The sequence below is a fragment of the Trichosurus vulpecula genome, chromosome 1 (assembly GCF_011100635.1).
Source record: "Trichosurus vulpecula isolate mTriVul1 chromosome 1, mTriVul1.pri, whole genome shotgun sequence".
In the NCBI taxonomy this organism is placed as follows: Eukaryota; Metazoa; Chordata; class Mammalia; order Diprotodontia; family Phalangeridae; genus Trichosurus; species Trichosurus vulpecula.
In genome coordinates, this window is record NC_050573.1 from 91,127,397 (window position 1) to 91,150,821 (window position 23,425).

General features: G+C 36.6%; 1 protein-coding gene across 6 annotated transcripts in view; it reads left to right on the top strand.

Moving 5' to 3' along the window:
* Positions 1–23,425, top strand: part of PTK2 (protein tyrosine kinase 2) — a 434,883-nt gene that overhangs the window by 307,917 nt on the left and 103,541 nt on the right. For 5 of the 6 annotated variants that reach the window (XM_036741078.1, XM_036741073.1, XM_036741074.1 and 2 more), the window contains 3 exons: positions 2,698–2,754; positions 6,928–7,025; positions 23,247–23,331. In XM_036741078.1, the coding sequence (XP_036596973.1) occupies positions 2,698–2,754; positions 6,928–7,025; positions 23,247–23,331 (240 nt within the window). Of the gene's footprint in view, positions 1–2,697; positions 2,755–5,671; positions 5,693–6,927; positions 7,026–23,246; positions 23,332–23,425 lie in introns of all 6 variants that reach the window. The other variant, XM_036741072.1, reaches the window with a different exon arrangement.

Here is a 23,425-nt window from a genome sequence, read left to right on the forward strand (position 1 = left end):
AAGCTCACACAGACCCCTGCCTGGGCTCAGAATACAACACACTTTCATGGCATTCACACCTCTGGCATAGTATGGGGCAGTGCTACTCCACTGGAGCTCTGGCTCTGGCCATCCCCACCTCCCACAGTCTTGTTTTACTCCCACAGCTGTTGCTTTGGCCTGTCTCCTCAGTAGTGCTAGTGGGATAGGGAGGGGGAAGGCAAGATTATCTCCCTGGGGCCCTGCCCTGGGCACCAGGAAAACCACACTGCTACTTGCCTGTTTCTCCTCAGGCCACTGCTGCTCCTGGGGCTCCACAGAACCACACCCATCACAACTGGGAAACAATGGACAAGTATCCCAGCCCCCATGCTTTCCTTTTAGTTTGCAGATCCTGCCAACTATACCATATGTAGTGGCAACCACACTGGCATACCCAGGATGGCTACTAGCACTGATTCTTAGATCAGCTTTACTAGGAAAGACAGCTGTTTAAGGGGTCAACAATCTTTAATTACATTCACTAGTTCAGAGGAAAAGTCAGCACCCTGAACTTCAGAGAAATAAAGACCAACAGATAAGGCTTTACTGCCTGAATCAAAGCAATATTGCTATACACTTTACATACATCCCTGGATCAAGAGAGCCTTTACTTCTGAGCAGTCAGGGAGCTCTGAACATATGGCCACTCAGAGTCTTGACCAGGGAATCACAAGGTCCTTCTCACATGGCAACCCCCAAAGCAAAACCTCACCGCAGAGTATATATACACTTCTCAGAGCCAGAAGGCATCACAACCCTCATGACTCAGTACCTAATTTGAAATTAGCAAAAGGTGTGAGCCTTCCCACAAGCAAGCTTCCTTTAATGGGCTCCATGTGAGGCCTTTTAATAGATTGGGAAGATCTTCCCATTAACATTACAAGTGCATCCATCCTTGTGGAAAACCAAATACCTCCTGAGGCAGCCCATTCCTCTTTTGGATAGCTCTTCCTGTTAGTTAAGTTTTTCCTTATATCCTAAATCTGCTCCTTTGGCACCGTCTATTTCTTGCTGCTAGTTCTGCCCTCTGAAGCCAAGCCAAATAAGTTTCCTTATATTTGATAGCATTTAATATGCTGCAAAACAGATATCAAGCTAAACATTTCATTTATACCATGGGATTCCTTTACCCCATATTCATGTGTTAAACTCTCAAGGCCTGTCACCATCCGACTTACCTTTCTCTGATATTCTATACCTTATCAGTTACCTTCCCAAAATGTGGCACCCAGAATTGAGAAAACAGTCACAGCAGGTCCTTTGAAGTATTGTGGAGAAATATAATAGAAAATTATTTCAACTTTCACTGAAATTATTTTCTTTAGCAGTAGTTTCTTATACCCCCTAAACGTTTAATAAGTGTATTTTGTGTAACTTAACACTTCATTGTAGATCATTTTCTCTTTTGATATTGATATTTTCTTCTATCATCTTAATTAAAAAAACAGGGACTCTTATTAACACATAGTTCAGTTATAACAGGGAAATACAGAGAATCACGTCCATGTGTGTACATGAACATATATTGTATAGGTATGTATGTATAGATAGCTATGTATATGTATGTATGTGCATATGTGTGTATGAAATATAGGGTCTCTTCTTGCCCAAGCCAACTAAAGAAATCAACTAAATCAGCCCAACCATTCCCCTAAATTTAGCCTGCAGTTGAGTTCTCTACATATAAGAGACTAGACTAGTGTCATAGAGATGTGGGGGTTTTTGGTTGTTGCTGTTTTTAATTTTAATTTTCAGTTTCAAGTTGTCTCCCTCTACCTCCTCCCTGCCCATTGAAAAGACAAGAAGTGTGATACACATTATATGTATGAAGTCATGTAAAACATTTCCACATTATCTATATTGTGAAAAAAGAAGCAAGAAAAAGAGAAAAAAGTATGCTTCAGTCTTCACTCAGAGTCCATCAGTTTTCTCTCTGGAGGTAGACAGCATTTTTCATAATGAGTCCTTTGGAATTATCATGGATCATTGTATTGATCATAGTTTGTAAGTCTTTCATGGTTGATTATAATTACAATATTGCTGTTACTGTGTATATTTTTCTAGTTCTGCTCACTTCACTCTGTATCAGTTCATATAAGTCCTCCCAGGTTTTTCTAAAACCATCCTGCTCATCATTTCTTACAGCACAATAGTATTCCATCACAATCATACACCATAACTTATTTAACCATTTCCCAATTGATATTTCTAATTCTTTGCCAGAGTTGTGATTATTTAAAATTAGATGCAGAATAGATGTACATAGGGAGACAGATGTTGTCCCATTTGTATTACCAGCTATTCAGAAATTCCCAATTGATGTCATGAAGAAGTTATATGTTTCAGAGGAGTAAGAATTCTCTAGTTTGTGTATATTGGTTACTCTGAATCATATAGAGGCCTCCAGTCATTTCTTTCAAAGGACTTTCCCCATTATTCCTCTTGTTTTGCTCTCTGATAAACAAGTCTGTGATACCATATTGGACAGTGCTGTTAGTTTTTTTTTCCATGAATGACTCAAGTATGAACAAGTATTGAGTCACATTTTTAAGTGCATTTCACCAGAGTAGAACAAAACAGGAGACTTGGACAAATTATTTCCTATTTTTTAATTCTAATTTTGTGAGATAAGTTTAAATTTATTCTCTTTCTGAATGTTTGATTTCTTGCTTGTAGAAACAGATGACTACGCTGAGATTATAGATGAAGAAGATACTTATACGATGCCCTCAAGTAAGTAACTGAATTTTTAAACTTTTCTTTTGCCTCTATTTTTTTTACTTATTTAGATTTGACAAATATTAAGTCAGATTTAAGTTTCATGTAATATATTCAAATGGAAAATTATGTTAGTCCTTCTGAGGAACTTAAGAAAGTTACACTTTTCAACTTCGAGAATTGTGTATCATCTAACATTTGCCAGGTACCACTTCTGAAGTAATAAAGGCCAAAGTCTGTGATTCCATTTTAGTCATAAAATATCATATATTTTCACTCAGGGTCACAGAGCCTATATTTAAATTATTGTATTTCCCCTTGTATGTACAAAACAGAGGACCATTGTAAATTCCATTATTTTAGAAATTTAAACTTCAAAATTAAATTAACTGAATAATTTAATCTGAGTCACTTAGCACACACACATAGAATAGCCCTCATAATACAATCTTGTGCTAAGTAGAAACATCCTCCATTTAAGTATAGTGAAGTATGATTCTTGCACTTTAGAAAATAGTGAATGAACTATTTGTTTCTCTTAAGGGGACAATCTATAATCAGTAGTTCCTGTCCTTTATTGAGAATACAACAGTCCCCTGATTTTATATTAAATGTACCCTTCAGTTTTATTTCCTTAAAAACAGTTTCACCTCCCAAAGAGGTTTCTCATACTTACCTCCACTGCTTTCAGGAAAATGAATTCTAAGAAATTGATATTGTAAATTATTTGTTATGGCTTAGATGGACATTTTAAAAAATAAATGTTTCAAATAAGAAACTCCTGCTTCTGTATATTTTGAAAGACCCTATAATCTGAATTTACTGTGGACATCTAATAAGCAACTATTGCTGAAAAAGAATACTAGAGTTGATTCTGATAGAAAAGGTCATTATCTAGCACTGTAGAACACACCCACTGACTCCTCTGTCTGCCTTTTATCATTTTAAATTTTTAGTAGAGACTGGAGGGAGAGAACCTAGAGGCAAGACTGTAATTTGACCATTTTGCTTGGTATTCACAGTTGTTATCAATACCTAGGTTTGAGTAGAGGTTATGAAGATTGAAGGCCATCTATACATTCTCAACTTTTGTGATTCTGGTCTGTCTTCCCATAAATCCTTAGTGGAACATCCACCCAACTGTGTCTGCTGACATTTCATAGAGGTCATACATAGTGGTACATACCTGTAAGCCCTATTACTCTGAGAAGCTGTAGTTGGTAGATCCCTTGAGTTAAGAGATTCTGAGCTGCCATAAGACTAAAGTTGATATGGTGTCCACGCTATGTCCAGCAGTACTGCACAGGGCGAAGGTTAAGGGATACAGCACACAGGGCTATCTAAGTGTGATAGTGGGGAACCATCCCAGGTCTGAAAAAAGAACAAGTGAAACTTCTGCACTTAACAGCATCGGGATCTGATGCGCGTGTGCGCACGAGCGCACACACGCGCGCGCACACACACACACACACACACCCCAAATCCTGGATACTAGTGTAATATCTAATCTAAACTTTAGACTATCCTTGATGGAATCTTGTTTTTCCTTTTCTTTCCTTAGAACCAATCATATAAGATATGACATAAACATACATTACTTACAATTCATTTATGTATGTCCATCAGTTGACTAATTTCTATCAAGTACTAAGAGTTCAATACTAAAGGTTAAAGTACATTGTTTCCATAGTGGGAACTGACCAGTTAAAAATGTTTGACTTTATCAAGGCATTTTTTCCCTGAAATTCAAGAATTAATTTTATTTTTTAAAAAGTTAAAAATTAATGGGTGGATTTAGCGCAATATCTGATTTCAAAGTGATGTTTTATTAAAATTGGTGACCTAGTTTTTTTTAAACTCATTGATTTTTTCAAATTCTTTTTTATATTTAAGCTTAATAAAAACAAAATGAACATTTTCTTATACAAGAAAGTATAGGAAGAGGATAATGTATATGAATCTTCAAATCTCTAGTATATTCAGTTTATTTCCTTTTTAAAATTTGCCATGTTAATTTCAAAACTGCCCTGCTTGTCTCTATCTCTCTTTGAACTTCCTTGTTTTCTTTGCATTCCTTTTTTGCTTAATTTTCTTTTTTTTCTTTTCCTCTTTTTCTTTGGCATTTCTATCACTTTTAGGCTCTCCCAATTCCATTCTTCCAACTTTTAAAAATTCTTCTTTGTAACAAATTAACAGTGAATGTCTTAAAATTCACACATAAGCTGTCTTAAAAATGTATGTCTTATTCTGTACTGTATTCCGTCACTTCTCTGTCAAGAAGAGGGAAGCATGTCTGATCATCTGTCCCCTAATGTCCTGTTAAATCATTGTGTTGGTTAGAGTCCTTAAGTCTTCAAAAATTACTTTTTCTTTACAGTTTTGTAGTCATCATATAAATTGTTTCCCTGGTTCTGCTCACTTCACACAAGTCTTCCTAGGTTTCTCTGAATCTATTCATTTCATCATTTCTTATAATAATATTTCATTTCATGCACATAGTATAATTTATTCAGCCCTTTCCCAATTGATGGTCACTCTCTTCATTTCCAGTTAGTTATAATAAAAAGTGTTGCTAGGAATATTTTTGTACAAATGGGTCTTGTCTCTCATTCTTTTATCTCTCTTGGGTTGTATTACTAGTAGTAATATCACTGGGTCAAAGCATATGTGTGATTTAGTGATATAGGGGGGTTATATAGTTTCAAAAATCTTTGTAGAAGCTCATGTTGTTTTATGAAGACATTCTGTACCTACATGTACATTTTTGTTTCACTTGGTAAGTTTTTCATTTTAATATTACATTATCTCAGGATACTTCATGTGAGTAAACATTGTTAAGTTAAGCTTTCCACATTTCTTGTTATTAATTTGATTAATAATAGATATTTCTAAGCAAGGTCTTCAATTTTTTTCTCTCTTAATTGCACTACAGAAAGCTATGGAATAGATGAAGGTAACAGGATTCCCTTAAAATAATTGTGTTTGCCTGCATTTGCAACCTGTGGAGTGACATGGGATGTTTCTGTTTACAACTCTTTATTTTATTTTCCAATTTTTATGTTCATTGGTTTAATTACACAGTTAAATCAATGGAATTACTACTAGCTAAAATTATTTTAAAGAGGAAAACATTTGTTCCTTAAAATGTAAATTCTAGTTCAAATTATTTCCCTAGATGATAGTATATAATGTTAGGAATGAGGTCCTAAGATAGTTTAAAAATCAGTTTTTTTCCATTGGTAATACTATTTAGACTGATGGGAGAAGGAGATATCTACATTTAGATATACATATTGAGATGCATTTCAGAGTTTTTTCTTAGGTGAAATAAATTGTATTTAAATCATTAAATTGTAATTCAGTTGCTGAATTCCTTGAACTAATGAGTATTTTGTTCTGTACCTAACAGTCTACTAAATCATTTTTAATACATAAATCTCAATATCTTAATTTGCTGATTCGAAGTAAATATCTACTATGTTTAGGCCGATACATTATAAACCTTAATTGTTCATTCATCTGGTTTTAGAACTGATTTTTAAAAACAACCTCTTTAAAATTCTTTTTAGCTCAGCAAATAATGTAGACATATGACATCATAAAGTGGAAAGCTCTTAAACTTTTAAAATATGTCACATTACATATTTCTATTAAAATAATAGACTTCCCCCATCTTTTTATAATATAGATCCTTTAGGTAAACCTTGTATCTACAGGATAAATATGTTAATAGCAACACTAATATTCATTGAGCATCTAAATTTATATTTGTATCAGCCATTGAGAAATTGCAGTTTAACATCTATTTTTCTGTGATGTATTTACTGTCACCCATTTAGGAGGGAGCTTAGGTGATCTCTAAAGTTTCTTCCACTTTTGAGATTCTCTGAGTATTTGAAATCAGATAAATTTTTAAAATTCCTGGTGAGAATCCTTAAATCTAATTAATTTTTATGGCACTGTCACCACTGAATGTTTCTTTATAACTGATTTGCATCAGCAACCTTTCCTTTCAAACTATGTTTAAGAGTATTCCACTGTACGTAAAAACATTTCCATAGATTGGTGTGCCACAGATTAAAATTTTATTTATATATTACATCAAAATAAGATGTTTCAATTATTATTCTTTCCACACCTGAAATGATGTTGTTAAATACTTTGTCACTTATGGGTTGTCTTTTACAGCTAGGGATTATGAGATACAAAGAGAAAGAATAGAACTTGGACGCTGTATTGGAGAAGGCCAGTTTGGAGACGTACATCAAGGAGTTTACATGAGTCCAGTAAGTCCCTTAGTACTTTCAACAAAAGTTTCCTGGCTTAAACCACTACCTAGTTTTTGTAATCTTGGATGTCTTATGTTATCATTACCTTTTGTTTTATTATCTATGAAATGGCATGGCTATATGAATGGTCTTAAATATCCCTGCCAGCTCTAAGTCAAGTCTGTAAGTCAAATCAACAAGCATTTATTAAGTGCCTGCTAGTTCTAGAGATTGTGCTAAACTTTGGGGATACCATAAAAGCAGGTTCCTACTTCCAAGGAGCTCATAGTCTAAAGGAGGAGACAACATGCAAACAGCTATGTACAAACTAGTATATATACAGGATAAATTCAAACTAACCTCAAAGGAAAGGCAATAAAATTGAAGAGGAGAGAGAAAAGCTTCTTGCAGAAGGTAGGTCTTTGGCTGAAACTTGAAGAAAGCCAGTGTTGCCAAGAGGCAAAGATGAAGAGAAAGAAAATTCCAGGCATAGGGCATAGTCAGTGAAAATGCCCAGTTCTACTGTATATATGGCAATGCTTTTTTTTTTCTTTTCTGATTTTATATTTAAGTTTTTATATTTAAGTTTATGTTTCTTTTTTATTGTGTACTTAAGTTTTGGTACTTAAGTTTAAAATAAATTAAGAAAATGCCCAGAGTCAGGAGATTGAGTGTCTTGTATGAAGAACAATGAAGTCAATGTTACTAGATTGAATAGTATATGAAGTATAGGTAAGGTGTAAGAAGATTGGAAAGTTAGGAAGGGACCAGGTTTTGAAGAGCTTTGAAAGCCAAACAGAAGATTTCATATTTGATCCTGAAGGTAATTGGTGCCCCCTGGAGTTTATTTAGTAGAGGAAAGAGGATTGATATGTCATACCTGTACATAGGACGGTCAGTGTGATAGCTCAATGGGATAATGGACTGGAGGGTGGAGATACTTGAGGCTACTCAGACAAACCCAGTAGACTATTGCAGTAGTTCAGATTAGAGGTGATGAGGGCCTGCCCCAGGGTGGTGGCAGTGTCAGAAAGGGCAAAGGTGCATATACCAGAGATGTTATCAAGATAGAAAAAAAAGGACTTGTAAACTCACTTGATGTAAGAAGTAATAAGAAAGTTAAGAAGAAGAGGGTTTGAGGAGAAAGATAATGAGCTCAGTTTTGGACATGTTGAGTTTCTGTAATGCTAGGGAAACAGAAGTTAATGTCTTATAAATAAGATGGGGGCGGAGCCAAGATGGCCGCATGAAGGCAGTGTCTTACCGGAGCTCTCTCACAAGGTCTGTCAGATTCCTATAAAAAAGTGAATTTGAGCAGATTTGAGAGAGTCAGAAACCGCAAGCAGTCTGCGTGGGGCAAATTTCCGAGCCGAGAGAGTCTGAAAGGCCGGAGGCACGAACCTGTAGGCTCGGAGAGTGCTCGGTGCGGAGCCGCTCCAGACCAAGGCGGAAGCGGCTGGCCAGGAAATCCACGTGGGAGACGGGCTGGGAGAAAGCTGGGCGCCCGAAACCGGCGGAGAACCCCAGGACTCCCAACACAGGATGGCAGTCTGTGGAAGCAACGAGAGGCAACGCACACCACTGGCTGTGAAATATCGTCTCCAGAAGTTTGCAGCCCACACGTATGAACCGCGGCTTCTTGAACTTCCAGGAGCCTTAATGGCCAGGTAAACAGCTCTAATCCCTCCCCTCCCCACCCAGAGAATCCCTCGGAAAAAAAAAAAAAAGAACGCTGGAACTGAGCAGAAAGTAGTGGGGCTTCAGTGGTTAAATAGCAGAAGTTCATTAGTCCCATAGGGGCAGAGTCGGCAGGGGTCAACGCCAGGAGCCCAGACGTAACCTTGCTCCCCCAGGGGAAGTGCCAGACATCAGCTCAAACAACAAACAGCTGAGACCATTGCTGAAAAGCAAGTGCTGGAGAGCACCCACAGGGAGTGAGACGCCAGGGAGCCAGACCCCTCCCCCACACCTCAGGAAACTGAAGGTTATAATTCTAGACTCACAACCCCCAGAATAAGAAAGCTGGGACAGAAAGTCCTGAGGCCCACAGATAGAAATTCGTTGTAAAGCCAGCAAAAGGCAAACTAACATGAAGAAGAACACAAAAAAACCGAGGACAATAGATTCTTTTTATGGAGACAGGCAGGATCAAAATACAAATATACAAGAGGAAAGTAATGATACTGTAGATACATCAGATACCTCAAAAGGTAATATGAACTGGTCTCCAGCCCAAAAAGCACTGCTGGAAGAGCTAAAGGAGGATTTTAAAAACCAAATTAGGGAGCTAAAAGAGAATATGGAAAAAATGGAAAAAAGGGAGAAAAATCCACTGATGAAATCAAGTCCCTAAAGAATAAGATTGGCGAAATGGCTACGGAGATTCAGAATCTAGAGAGAGAAAAGGACACCCTGAGAGGCAAAATCAACCAATTGGAAAAGGAGACTCAAAAGCAAAATGTAAACACTAACTCATTAAAAATTAGACTTGAGCAAGTGGAAGCTAATGAATCTATGAGGCACCAAGAAGTAATAACACAAAACGTAAAGAATGAAAAAATAGAAAAAAATGTGAAATATCTGATTGGCAAAACAACTGACCTGGAAAATAGATCCAGGAGAGACAATTTGAGAGTTATTGGTCTACCGGAAATCCACGATGAAAAAAAGAGCCTTGACAGTATCTTCGAAGAAATTATCAAAGACAACTGCCCAGAGGTCCTAGAACCAGAGGGCAAAATAGTCATTGAAAGAATTCACCGATCACCCCCTGAAAGAGATCCCAAACTGAAAACACCAAGAAATATTATAGCCAAATTTCAGAGCTATAAACTCAAGGAGAAAATACTGCAAGCAGCCAAAAAGAAGCAATTCAAATATCGTGGAACTACAGTCAGGATCACGCAGGATCTCTCAGCTTCCACATTAAAAGACAGGAGAAATTGGAATATGATATTCCAAAGGGCGAAGGAGCTGGGACTACAACCAAGGATCAACTACCCAGCAAAACTAAGCATAATTTTCCAGGCAAGGCGATGGACATTCAATGAAATAAGGGAATTCCAGACCTTCCTGATGAAAAGGCCAGAACTCAATGGAAAATTTGATCTCCAAATACAAAACTCAAGAGAGACATAAAAAGGTAACCATTGGGAAAAACCCCACAAACCTTATTAACCAATAAGGGCAGGATGTTTACATCTGTATGTGGGATTATATCATCTTATGTATGTTTTATATATATATATGTATATACACATACATATATAAGTCATTCTTGTGAATGGTACAGCTATTATGACAAATGAAAGGGATATACATAGGTTGTGAATGCCTGTATAAATTAACTGATGTAAAGATAAAAAAATATAAGTAAGAGATATAAAGGGAGGGCTATGAGAGAAGCGGTAAGGAGGTAGTAGAAAAGGGTAAATTACACCAAATGAAGTGGCACAAAAACATATTATAGTAGAGGGAAAGAAGGGAGGGAGAAGAGCAGTATTTGAGCTTTACTGTCATCTGATCTAGTTCAAGAAGGGAATAACATACTCTGATAAGTTTAGAAATCTAACTCGTCCTATGGGAAGTGGGAGGGCAAGGGGGGAAAAAGGGAGGGGGGTGGTCAGAAGGGAGAGGAGAAGTAGCTAGTGGGTAACGGTAAGATAAGGGAGGGGAATAAAGAAGGAGGGCTAACTGAGGAAAGCGGCAGTCAAAAGCAAAACTTTGTTGAGGAAGAGAAGGGGAAAGGGAGAAATAAAAGCATAAACAGGGGGAATTAGGATGGAGAAAAAGACACAGATAGAAATCATAACCCTGAACGTGCAGGGGATGAACATTCTCACAAAACAGAAGCAGATAGCAGAATGGATTAAAGACCATAATCCTACAGTATGCTGTTTACAAGAAACGCATTTGAAACAGGGGGATACACATAGGGTAAAGGTAAAAGGCTGGAGCAAAATATATTGTGCCTCAGCTAAAGTAAAAAAAGCAGGTGTAGCAATCCTAATCTCAGACAAAGCAAAAGTAAAGATAGATTTAATTAAAAGAGATAAGGAAGGACATTATATCCTGCTAAAAGGCTCCTTAAACAATGAAGAAATTTCATTGCTTAACATATATGCACCAAGTGGTAAGGCACACAAATTCTTAGAGGAGAGGTTAAGGGAGTTACAGGAAGAAATAGACAGCAAAACTGTAATATTGGGAGACCTCAACCTCCCCCTTTCTGAACTTGATAAATCTAACCTCAAAATAAATAAGAAAAAAGTTAAGGAAGTAAACAGAATTTTAGAAAAGGCACATATGATAGACTTCTGGAGAAAACTGAATGGGGATAAAAAGGAATATACTTTCTTCTCAAAAGTACATGGCACATACTCAAAAATTGACCATGTTCTAGGGCATAAAAACCTCACAATCCAGTGCAGAAAAGCAGAAGTAGTCAATGCATCCTTTTCAGATCATGATGCAATAAGAATCATTTTCAATAAAGTACCATGGAAAAATAAGCTAAAAACTAATTGGAAACTAAATAATTTAATTCTAAAGAATGAGTGGGCCAAAGAACAAATCAGAGAAACAATTAATAATTTCATTCAAGAGAATGACAATAATGAAACAACATACCAAAACTTATGGGATGCAGCAAAAGCAGTTCTTAGGGGAAGTTTTATATCTCTAAATGCCTACATGAATAAAATAGGGAAAGAGGAGATCAATGATCTGGGCAGACAGCTGAAAAAGCTAGAAAAAGAGCAAATTGAAAACCCCCAATTAAATACCAAATTAGAAATACTGAAAATCAAAGGAGAGATTAATAAAATTGAAACCAAGAAAACTATTGAATTAATAAATAAAACAAAGAGCTGGTTTTATGAAAAAACCAATAAAATTGATAAACCTTTGGCCAATTTGATTAAAAAAAAGAAAGAAGAAAATCAAATTACCAGTATCAAAAATGGAAAAGATGAGGTCACCTCTAATGAAGAGGAAATCAAAACAATAATTAGGAATTATTTTGCCCAACTGTATGCCCATAAATTTGACAACCTTAGAGATATGGAAGAATATCTACAAAAACATAAACTGCCCAGGCTAACAGAGAAGGAAGTGAAATTTCTTAATAACCCCATATCAGAAAAAGAAATTGAGCATGCCATCAATGAACTCCCTAGGAAAAAATCTCCAGGTCCAGATGGTTTTACATGTGAATTCTATCAAACATTTAAAGAACAACTAATTCCAATACTTTGTAGACTATTTGGGAAAATAGGTGAAGAAGGAGTCCTACCAAATTCTTTTTATGACACAAATATGGTACTAATACCCAAACCAGGTAGAGTTAAAACAGAGAAAGAAAATTATAGACCAATTTCTCTAATGAATATTGATGCAAAAATTTTAAATAAAATATTAGCAAAAAGATTGCAGCAACTCATTACGAGAATAATACACTATGACCAGGTAGGATTTATTCCAGGAATGCAAGGCTGGTTCAATATTAGGAAAACTATTAGCGTAATTGACCATATCAACAACAAAACTAGCAGAAACCATACGATCATCTCAATAGACGCAGAAAAAGCCTTTGACAAAGTACAACACCCATTCCTATTAAAAACACTAGAAAGAATAGGAATAAGTGGAACCTTCCTCAAAATTATAAATAGCATCTACCTAAAACCATCGACAAGCATTATTCGTAATGGGGATAAACTAGATGCATTCCCAATAAGATCAGGGGTGAAACAAGGATGTCCATTATCACCCCTATTATTCAATTTGGTACTAGAAACATTAGCTGTAGCAATAAGAGAAGAAAAAGAAATTGAAGGAATTAGAATAGGAAAAGAAGAAACTAAATTATCACTTTTTGCAGATGATATGATGATTTATCTAGAGAATCCTAGAGAATCAAGTAAAAAACTACTTGAAATAATAAACAACTTTAGCAAAGTTGCAGGATATAAAATAAACCCACATAAATCTTCAGCATTCCTATACATTACTGACAAAGCCCAACAGCAAGAGATAGAAAGAGAAATTCCATTCAAAGTTACTGAAGGCACTACAAAATATTTGGGAGTCTATTTGCCAAGACAAACCCAGGGCCTATATGAACATAACTATGAAACACTTTTCACGCGAATAAAATCAGATCTAAATAAATGGAAAAATATCAGTTGCTCATGGTTAGGCTGAGCTAATATAATAAAAATGACAATTTTACCTAAATTAATCTATCTATTTAGTGCCATACCAATCGAACTACCAAAAAAATTTTTTACTGAGCTGGACAAAATAATAACAAAATTCATTTGGAAAAACAAGAGGTCTAGAGTATCTAGGATGTTAATGAAAAGACATGCTAGAGAAGGTGGCTTAGCCACACCAGATATTAAACTGTACTACACAGCAGCAGTCATCAAAAGTGCCTGGTACTGGTTAAGAAACAGGGGTGTGGATCAGTGGAACAGGATAGGTACACAAGTAGGAGAAATCAACAAGTTTAGCAATCTACTCTTTGATAAACCCAAAGAGACCAGCTTCTGGGCTAATAATTCACTATTTCACAAAAACTGTTGGGAAAATTGGAAAATGGTAGGGCAAAAACTGGGCATAGACCAATATCTTACACCATATACCAAAATAAAGTCAAAATGGGTCCATGATTTAGGAGTAAAAGCTGATACTATAAGTAATTTGGGAAAGCAAGGAATAGTTTACTTATCAGATTTGTGGAAAACTAAAGAATTCATGACCCAACAAGAGATAGAGAGCATTACAAAATGCAAAATGGATAATTTTGATTATGTCAAATTGAAATGTTTTTGTACAAAAAAAGCCAATGCAACAAGAATTAGGAGGGAAGCTTTAAATTGGGAGAAAATCTTTGCAACTAGTATCTCTGATAAAGGCCTCATTTCTAAAATATACAGGGAACTGAGCCAAATATATAGGAATACAAGCCATTCCCCAATTGAGAAATGGTCAAAGGATATGAACAGGCAGTTTTCAGAGGAAGAAATTAAAGCTATCTACAGGCATATGAAAAAATGCTCTAGATCACTACTGATTAGAGAAATGCAAATCAAAACAACTCTTAGATACCACATCTCTCCTGTCAGATTGGCTAAAATAACAAAACAGGAAAATGATAAATGCTGGAAAGGATGTGGGGAAATTGGAACATTGTTGCATTGCTGGTGGAGTTATGAGCTGATCCAGCCATTTTGGAGAGCAGTTTGGAACTATGCCCAAAGGGCTGTAGATATGTTCATACCCTTTGACCCAGCAATACCACTTCTAGGGTTGTATCCCAAAGAAATCACGCAAGCGGGAAAAGGACCCATATGTACAAGGATATTTATAGCAGCTCTTTTTGTGGTAGCCAAGAATTGGAAATCAAAGGGATGCCCATCAATTGGGGAATGGCTGAACAAGCTGTGGTATATGAAGGTGATAGAATACTATTGTGCCATAAGAAATGGGGATGATGCAGACTTCGTAACAACCTGGAAAAACCTACACGACATAATGCTGAGTGAGCGGAGCAGAGCCAGGAGAACGTTGTGCACAGCCACAGAAATATGGATCCCGTGAGGACCAACCCTGACATACTGCGCTCTTCTCAGCAACCTAAGGGGCAAGGACAACTCCAGGGGACTCAAGATGGAGAATGCTATCTTCATCCAGAGAAAGAACTGTGAAGTTTGAATATGGATCGAGGCGCACTACATGCACACCTTTTTTGCTTCTCTTTTGTTTTTGTTTTTGGGTTGGTTTTTTTTTTTTTTTTGGTTCTGATTCTTCTTTCTCATGATTCATTCCATTGGTCAAAATTCTTCTCCACAGCTGGACTAGTGCATAAATTAATTCAATGCGAAGTTATACATGACAGTTATATGAGATTCCATGCCATCTTGGGGAGGGAGGGGAGAAAATCTGGAACTCAAAACTATGTAGAACCGTGTGTGGTAAACTAAAAATAAATAAAGAAATTTAAAAAAATAAAATAAATAAGATAATACCAAGTTAGAATGTCAGAGGTTTAAGCACTCTTAAATATATCTTACTGCATCTAGGCTTTTCTAGGAATATTTTTGTTTTGTCTTAGTGATATTTTAGAGGAGTAAAATTTGTATTACATCTTGCCCTACTGTTACATTTAAAAGTACAAGTAATGCCAGCAAGACTTAAGTTTTATCTGTGGTTCTCTAGAAAACCCAATGTGCCTTTTTCTCAGTCTTCATCCTTCTTGACCCCTGCAGCATTTGAAACTGTTAGTCACCCCCTACTCCTTCAAATATTTCTAAGTGCTTTCTGTATGCCAAGCATTGGGGATTCAAAGACAAAAAGAAACCAGTCAGCCTTTGCCTTCAGGACCTTATGTTGCAGTGAGAGGGAATCTTGGATTCTCTCTTCCACTAGTTCCTGAACTGCTACACTCTCCTGTTTTTTCCCCTACCTCTCTAACCATTCCTTCAAAGTCATTATGACAGGCTTTTCTTCCTGACTTCTTAAAGTGAAGGTCCGCCTAGGTTCTGTCTTTGGCCTTCTCTTCTTTCTCCATAATTTTTCCTTGGGCATTTTCATTCAGGCACACACTTCCAACTGTCACCTCTATTCTCCCAGATATAACTGAAATAGCGAGGCATCCTAGGGGAGAGTCAAGAGGTGCTAAGCAAGCCTGAGCATCACTTCCCCTCAAACCCCACTGGAGATAGTCAAGGATACCCAACCTAAGAGCCTTAGGAATACCTGTAATCCCAAGACCAATGACTTCTGCTTCCAGCCTAGGCTCCATTGCCATCATTTAAGGGAGCAATCATTGTAAAGAAGAGGCCCACTTTTCTTGCCACCAGCAATATTGACCAGTTGCCACCATTGTGCATGTAAGCCCAAGAGCCCTGACAGCACCCGCCAGACCACTGGACCTACTCCTAGCCTAGCCTCCTCAGCCATCATCTCAGGAAGCAATCCCTGTGGAAAGGCAACATAACTGGTTTTGTAGATGATAGAACCCTTGCTTTATCGGTAATAGCTTCTAAAGGCCTAGAAAATAAAAGTTTTCACAGAGTCTTTGTAATTGTCAGATGGTTCAATATCACAAACTATTATGCTTATCAGTAAAAATAACATTACAGAATATGCATTAATATTTTTTTCACCAGTCCTCTAAGGGTCATGGAACCTTTTCATTTGACTTTTAACTAAAACCTATAGAGGGTGTTCCAGAAGTCTTAGTTCAGTTTTGAGCTGTTTAAACTATTAAAGCTTTGACTTTTGGGATACCCTATATATGTTGTCTCTTCTATTATAGAACATAGACTTTTTTTCTTTCTTTTAAATAGTATTTTTTCCAATTACATATAAAGACAATTTTTAATAATCATTCTTATATAAAATTTTGAATTCCAATATTTTTCCTTCCTTTTCTTCCCCTCTTATAAGGTGGTAAGCAATTTGACATAGGTTATATATTTCAAAACATATTTTCATACTAGTCAAGAACATGGACTTGTCTTGCTTTACTATTTGTATCCCCAGTAGGCATAGTAGGCACAGTGCTTTTTTTGCACATAGTAAGTGCTTAAAATACATGTCCATCCACTCATTTATCTGTAACTCTTGATGTCTTAACCAACCTCCAAGCCAGCATCTCCAGGGACCCCCAGGATATCTATGCCTGCATATTCTATCACTGCTTTAGAATCAACCTATCCAAAACCAAGCTTAATGTCTTTTCCTCTAAAACTGTTCCTTCCTCTGGTTTCATTATTTCTCCATGGCTCCACCTAGTCTCTCATGTTTATATTTGATTCTTGATGTTGCCTCTCTTCCCCTGTCTAATCAGTCACCACATCCTGATGATTGTACCTTTAAAATAGTTCTTGAGTCTGCCTGTGTTCCTAGGACAAGCCCTCATGATCACTTGCCTAAACTAGTACATCATCTTAACTAGCATGCCACCTCCATCCCCGTTTTCTACAACATTGACAAATGAATCTTCCTCATGTCATTTCATGACAGAATCTGGCAGTTGTTCCCACTTACCCACCACAAGAAAGTTCAGAGACCTGATGTTTAGATTCCTTCACAGCCTAGCACCCCCTTTTTAACAGCAGTATCTCATATTACTTTTTTTAACAACTATTCTTTTTTTAAAAAGCAAGTCTTAACTGCTACCTATTCCATGAATCCTTTCTTCATACTTTTTAGTGCAGTGGAAAAATTACAGAATTTAGAGTCTTTAGACCCAAATTTAACTCCTGACCCGAGTTCAAATCCTGACTCTGACATTTAAGTATGTTACCCTGGACAAATCACTTTTCATTTTTAGCAGTAGCGTCAAACACAAATAGAAATGGATCTCTGAGCCGCAAACCACAAATTAACATTTCCTGTGTTGTCTTTTATTTTTATGTATTTTATTAAACCATTCCCGATTGCATTTTAATCTAGTTCTGTTGTTTGTGGCCCAGGAATTTGATCCCTCGCCACTATAGAGCCCAGTTTCTTCATCTGTAAAATGGAGGGGTTAGACTAAATACATGGCAAGCTTCCTTACAGTTCTAAATCTGTGAATTCTCATAATTATTTTTTCTCATTAGGCTTTTTCATATACTTTTGTTTACACTTCTCCCTGGCAACCAAAAGATGTTGTTTAGTATTATGGTTAATTTTTTATATCTTTTTGCTAGATAATAAATTCCTCATAAGCAATGATAATGTCTGATTAAACTTTCTTTTCTTTCTCTGTTCATTCTTTGGATAGTTCATCTTCCAAGACACCCATTTATCCCGTCTGTGCAGATAACAATCAAATCTGTATATCAACCCCTAATTTCTTCTCCGAGTCCTAGTCTCCATTTGCCTGTTAGACATCTCCACCTAGCTACTCCTGCTGCACCTAAAGTTCAACATGTCCTAAACTGAATTTATCTCCTTCCCAAACTTAACTCTTTTCTGAATTTCTCTGTTTCTTTTCATGATGGCACCACTTTCCTAGTCACCCCTTCATGAAGGCGTTAGGTCCACAGGTGTTACACATTGCATTTTTAAAAAACTTTTTCATTGTATCAGTCAGTTGTGATGATTTTTTTTTCTCTTTAAAAAAGACTATTTGTTATATGGAATGACTCTCCAGGAGGGGGAGGTAGAAAGCAGCTGGGGATAACTATAGTGATCAATAAAATGGAAGGCATCCATAAAAACTTTTTTTTTTAAATGTGAGTTTAGACTTTGGCTTCTGGACCATGGCTTCAGATTTAGGAGTGATAGGCTCCTGGCCAGGGATGAAGTACACATAATGGAGTCAGTCAACTAGCAAGTATTGAGTGCTTGCTAAGTGCTAGGCACTGTCCTACACACTGAGGATACAAAGAAACAGTCGTTTATCTCAAGAAATTAGTTCGTAGTCTAGTGGACAGCTAAAAATACATTTGAAAAACTAATTGATTTTAACTTTAAAATCAGTCAATCAGCATGCATTTCATAGACTGCAAGCATGCAAACCTCAACACACTATGTAAATTTAGCTATCATTATTATTATCATAATGATGAGGAAACCCAGCCATCCTAACATCTATGAGAGCATATTATCTCAACAAAAATCAAAGCAGTTGATAAATATTTAGTTTATCCTCATGGTAAAATTTATCCTTCAAAAGGTAGAAGAAATGATGAGGGATACTGCTATTGTAAGCTTCATTCTTAAAACAAGGAGGAAATGCCTTCTGCAGTAGAAATGATAGAAATCTTATGAGGAAGAAACTATTTCATCTTAGCATTTGAGATAAAAGAGAAGAAACTTGGGCATCTTCCAATATGCACCCAAAATTTTGAGAAGCTGAATTTCAAAGGGTTTAGAGGGAAGGGAAGATTGATCTGATTCCTTGACGTAAAATTCTTAAGGAAAAATTTTCTGAAGGGAGATGAGAAACTCTCAAGAATCAAATTCTGAAGAAGGTAGCAGGTGTATAAACAGGTGTGAACAGACAACTCAGATGTTTCAAAGTCACATACAGAAAATAGAAGCAAAGGCAGGTAGACAAAATAAATACCAAAAAAAAGCAGCATGTTCTTGCTAATAAACTTATTAGGAGAGCTAGAACTCAGAATGAGCTAAGCCTGGCAGTGAATGTGCAGGACAGCAAAAATTCTTTTTTATTTATGTTGTAGGCAAGAAGAAAATCAAAGAAGTCATAGGAATGCTAGTTGGGAAAGAAGGGACACTTATGAGAGATGAGGGAGAAAAGGCGAAATACTCAACTTTTACTTTTCTGTTTTCTTAGCAGAGATAGTGTATGGAGGGTAGAATAAAAAGGTTATTGTGGAATTAACTCACTATTAATGAGAATATAGTAAGAGAGGATGTAGCTATGTTTTGTCAATCAGTCAACAAACATTTAAGACCCTACCTAAGCTCTGTGCTACTCACAGAGGGTACAAAGATTATTTTTAAATCCTTTCCCTCAAGTAGCTTACGTTCATTGGCTAAACAAGATTTTTACATGTAGATACATGTAGACACATAACAGGAATAGAGAGAGACATACACGGAGAGATAATAGGTATTGGGGTAGGAGGTGTTGCAACAATTTGGCTAGCAGCTGCTGTGGGGGTGAAAGACCAACACAAGCCCAACAACAGGAATGCTGCCAGCATAGGTTCTTTTGATCTGCTTTACTAAGGAAAGCAACGTTAAGGGGTTAACAGTCTTATTTCAATCCAACATACAAATATCATTCACTTAGTTCAGGGGAAAAAGCCAGCGCCCTGAACTTCAGAGCAAATACAAACAAATTACAAAAGATACATCATAAACAGACCAAATACAATTCATAGTTACCAAGAAACCATCAACATCTGGGTGAGCCAAGAGGCTCTTAGAGCAGCTGCCCAGAGTCCCTCACCTCCAGGAGTGAGAGCCTCTCAGGGAGAACGCCAACCTCTGGGTTTATGTATCTTGTTCAGGGTCAAAGGTAAGTCACACATGCAAGTCAGCCACGTGACCTAAAAGCGTCACAAAAATGCAACTTAAACTCATGTGGTCTAAAAGTCTCTGATGTCACAAATGTGTTACTCAAAACCATGTAAACTAGGCTTTCCCTTGGGGCAAGGAATTCATCAAGGACTCCTAATTCAATCAAGGAAACAAAGGCCAAACTCTTCAAGAGCACTTGGTTGAATAAGTGCTAAAAGCCCTCCTTAATTGCCAATACAGAAGGGGATTGTAGTCAGGCACCAGTGTGGAAGATCAGGAAAAGGATAAGAGAGAGAAAATTGTGGAAGTGTTTCCACCAAACCATATATCATAGAGAAATGTTACAATGTAGGAAGAATTTCCGTCCAAGGAGAAAGAAAACCCAATAAAGGAAAGCCAGTAGTAAATTCAGTAGTCTCAGATGTCCGTAGACAAGTGCCCAAAATTTAGATAGCAAGCAACATTAAGTAAAAGACCTAAATCAAGAAGGCAAGTTGGGATGAAACCGATGAGTGGAATGTGACTAAATATACTGTAATGCAAAGAAAGAAGATAGGTAAAAGAAAGGATGGAATAGCATAGACAAATACTTAGAGCATTTCTTACTATGTGCCAGGCACTAGGCTAAACACTGAAGACAAAAATACAAGAAAGTGAGACATTCCTTACTCTCAAGGATCTTATATTCTAATGGTAGAATATAATTCATAGATGGGTACTGAGGTGAGAAGGGGATGAATGACCCTCCAAGGGGCCTGAGCCTCCAACAAGATAAAGGAAATCTCATCTCTCAGGACCAAGGGATCCAGGAGTTACCTGAGACCAGGGTTCTGGTAGAAGGGGATGAGGATGATAGCCAGAGAACAAGTGACAAAGAGAGAGCCAAGAAGGGGTACATAGGTAGCACAGTGTATAGAGCACTGAAATCAGAGTCAAGAAAACTTGTGTTAGACTCCTACCTCGGATATTTACTATCTCTGACCCTGGGGGAGTTGCTTAACCTCTGCCTGCCTCAGTTTCATTGTCTATAAAATGAGAACAACAACAGCACTTACTTCACAGTGTTGTTCTATAGGCCAAATGAGGATGGAGATATAACATGTGTAAATATGTAAAACTCATGACAAACTTTGAAGTGCTAAATGTCATATAAATATTAGATATAGCTAGGTTCCAGTTAGTGTGAATAATGAATCCCAAAGAGCTTGCATTATTTAAATTGGTGCTGTTCAAAGTAATAATATAGTAATTGGCTCCATTTCAATGTAAATAAGTATTGTTAATTTGAAAAATGCAACTATTTCATGGAATTCATTATTTGCCCTCATCAGGACCTACCTGTTGTTATTTTTAAGAGATGATTCACAGGGTGGGTGGCAAAAGGAATATATTGGGAAAGTGAAGGTGATGAAAAAACAAAAGATGTAAATAAAATACAAGGTAAAAAGATAAAAATAATGACTTTCATTTGAGCCCCCATCTCAGTTTTTCCCTGGGAACATCAGAATTCAACTGACCCTATTCCCTGTAAACTCCCTTAGTTTCCATGCAAACACTCAAGCTAACAAAACATAAAATAAATGACAGGTTTTGTTTAACGAGTCCCTCTCTTAAGATATAACCTAAGCACCATCTTCTGTATGAAGCCTTTTTTGATCACCCAGTTGTTATTGCCCTCCCTACTAAACAACTTTATATTTAACTACCTTGCATATGTATATATATACCTTGTATATATTTTTATATAAACTGGCCTTTAGAATTTAGATCCTCGTAAATAGAGATTGTTAATATTATTGTTGTTATCCCTAGTGCTGCCCTGGGACATATTAAGCATTTAGTAAATGTTTTTTGATTATAGGATTAATACCTGTGAGGAAAAATGGCATGGTGTATTTAAAAGTGCTTTGCAATTGTAGAGTATTATGTAACTGAGTTATTGGCATTGTTATTAAATGGGCAAAAGAATCCATGATAAGCAGTGGCTCATACAGACAGCTAAGGCGTGACCGTAAGGCATTCCTGTTCGCCTAAGTTTGGTTTGCAACCAACAAACTGAGCAGTGAACGTATTTCACAAATTTTTGTCCTAATTGAAGTGCCGTGTTTAAAATATTGTCCCAGGTATGCATGAGAGCGATGGTGTAGGTGGTGCTCGGTAAGCTGTATGACTTGAACTATCTTCTCAACACTGGTGGTGGGTTAATAATACTTTGCTTTTTTTCACTTGGTGTATGTACTCTGAAAACTAGCCGGAGTTGTGGGTAGCCTTAAGGAAAATTTCCTTCTTTGTGTATCTAACTGTTCTAGAAAAGATTCAGGCCCATGGCCTTATGAATACCATATTCACTGTTCTGGTCCAACCGCCACTTTTAAGAGGCAGACCTGTATACTGGATTACATCCAGAGGAGGAGCATCAAAACCATACCATACAAGGATTGGTTAAAAGAACTAAGTACGGTTAGCCTAAAAAAGAGACAGTACAGAAAGAATATGGTCACTGTCTTTATGTATCTCAAGAGCTGTCATGTGTAAAAGAGGTTATTATTCAAAAGGAGGGCCTTTACTCACTTAAGGAGGAGGACATTGGGAGTGTTATGTTGGTGGCTAGTGATAAATAGGCAAAAAAAACCACCCATAATTTTCTTAAGAAATGCACCAAAGAAAATAAAGTGCAGAAGGAGACACAAACAAAAGAGCAATCTTAAATTTAAATATGTTATCATTAAAATATGTGAACTCTATGTAACAGTTTCACAAGCCTCTTATTTGTGTATCAAAATGTACATGTTTGTGGACGATCATAATAAATTAAAGCAAGATAAAATTTTCTGGGGTAAAGAGATTATAATTCTTCTGCTTAGCTCCCAGAGGACAGGTCAAGGACCAGTGGATGGAAATTATGGGAAAGTAGATGTTAGCCCACTGCAAGGAAGAACTTTGTAACATCACCAGCCATTCAGAAAAGGACTAGTTGTTTCGTGGCAGTGAGCACCTTGCATGAAAGTGTTCAAGCATAAGTTGAGTGTTTAGCTTAATGCAGAAATGTCAACGTATGTCAACGTTGATATTTCTGCATTAAATGGAAAACGCTAGATAACCTCCAAAGTCCATTTCAATTCTTTGATCAATCAATAAGATAAAATATAATTGCAATTCTAACTCTGCTAATGTGCACATAGCAAAATAATTTATACATGTACACATGAGTAATAGAAAACCTGTGTTGTTATGTATTTTCCTCAGGAGAATCCAGCAATGGCAGTTGCAATTAAAACATGTAAAAACTGTACCTCAGACAGCGTGAGAGAAAAATTCCTACAAGAAGCCTGTAAGTTTTTCTTTAATTTCAATCTGATTTTTTTAATAAAATAAAAACAGCTCATTTTATTGATGAGATTAAATCATATTTTTACCTCCCTTGG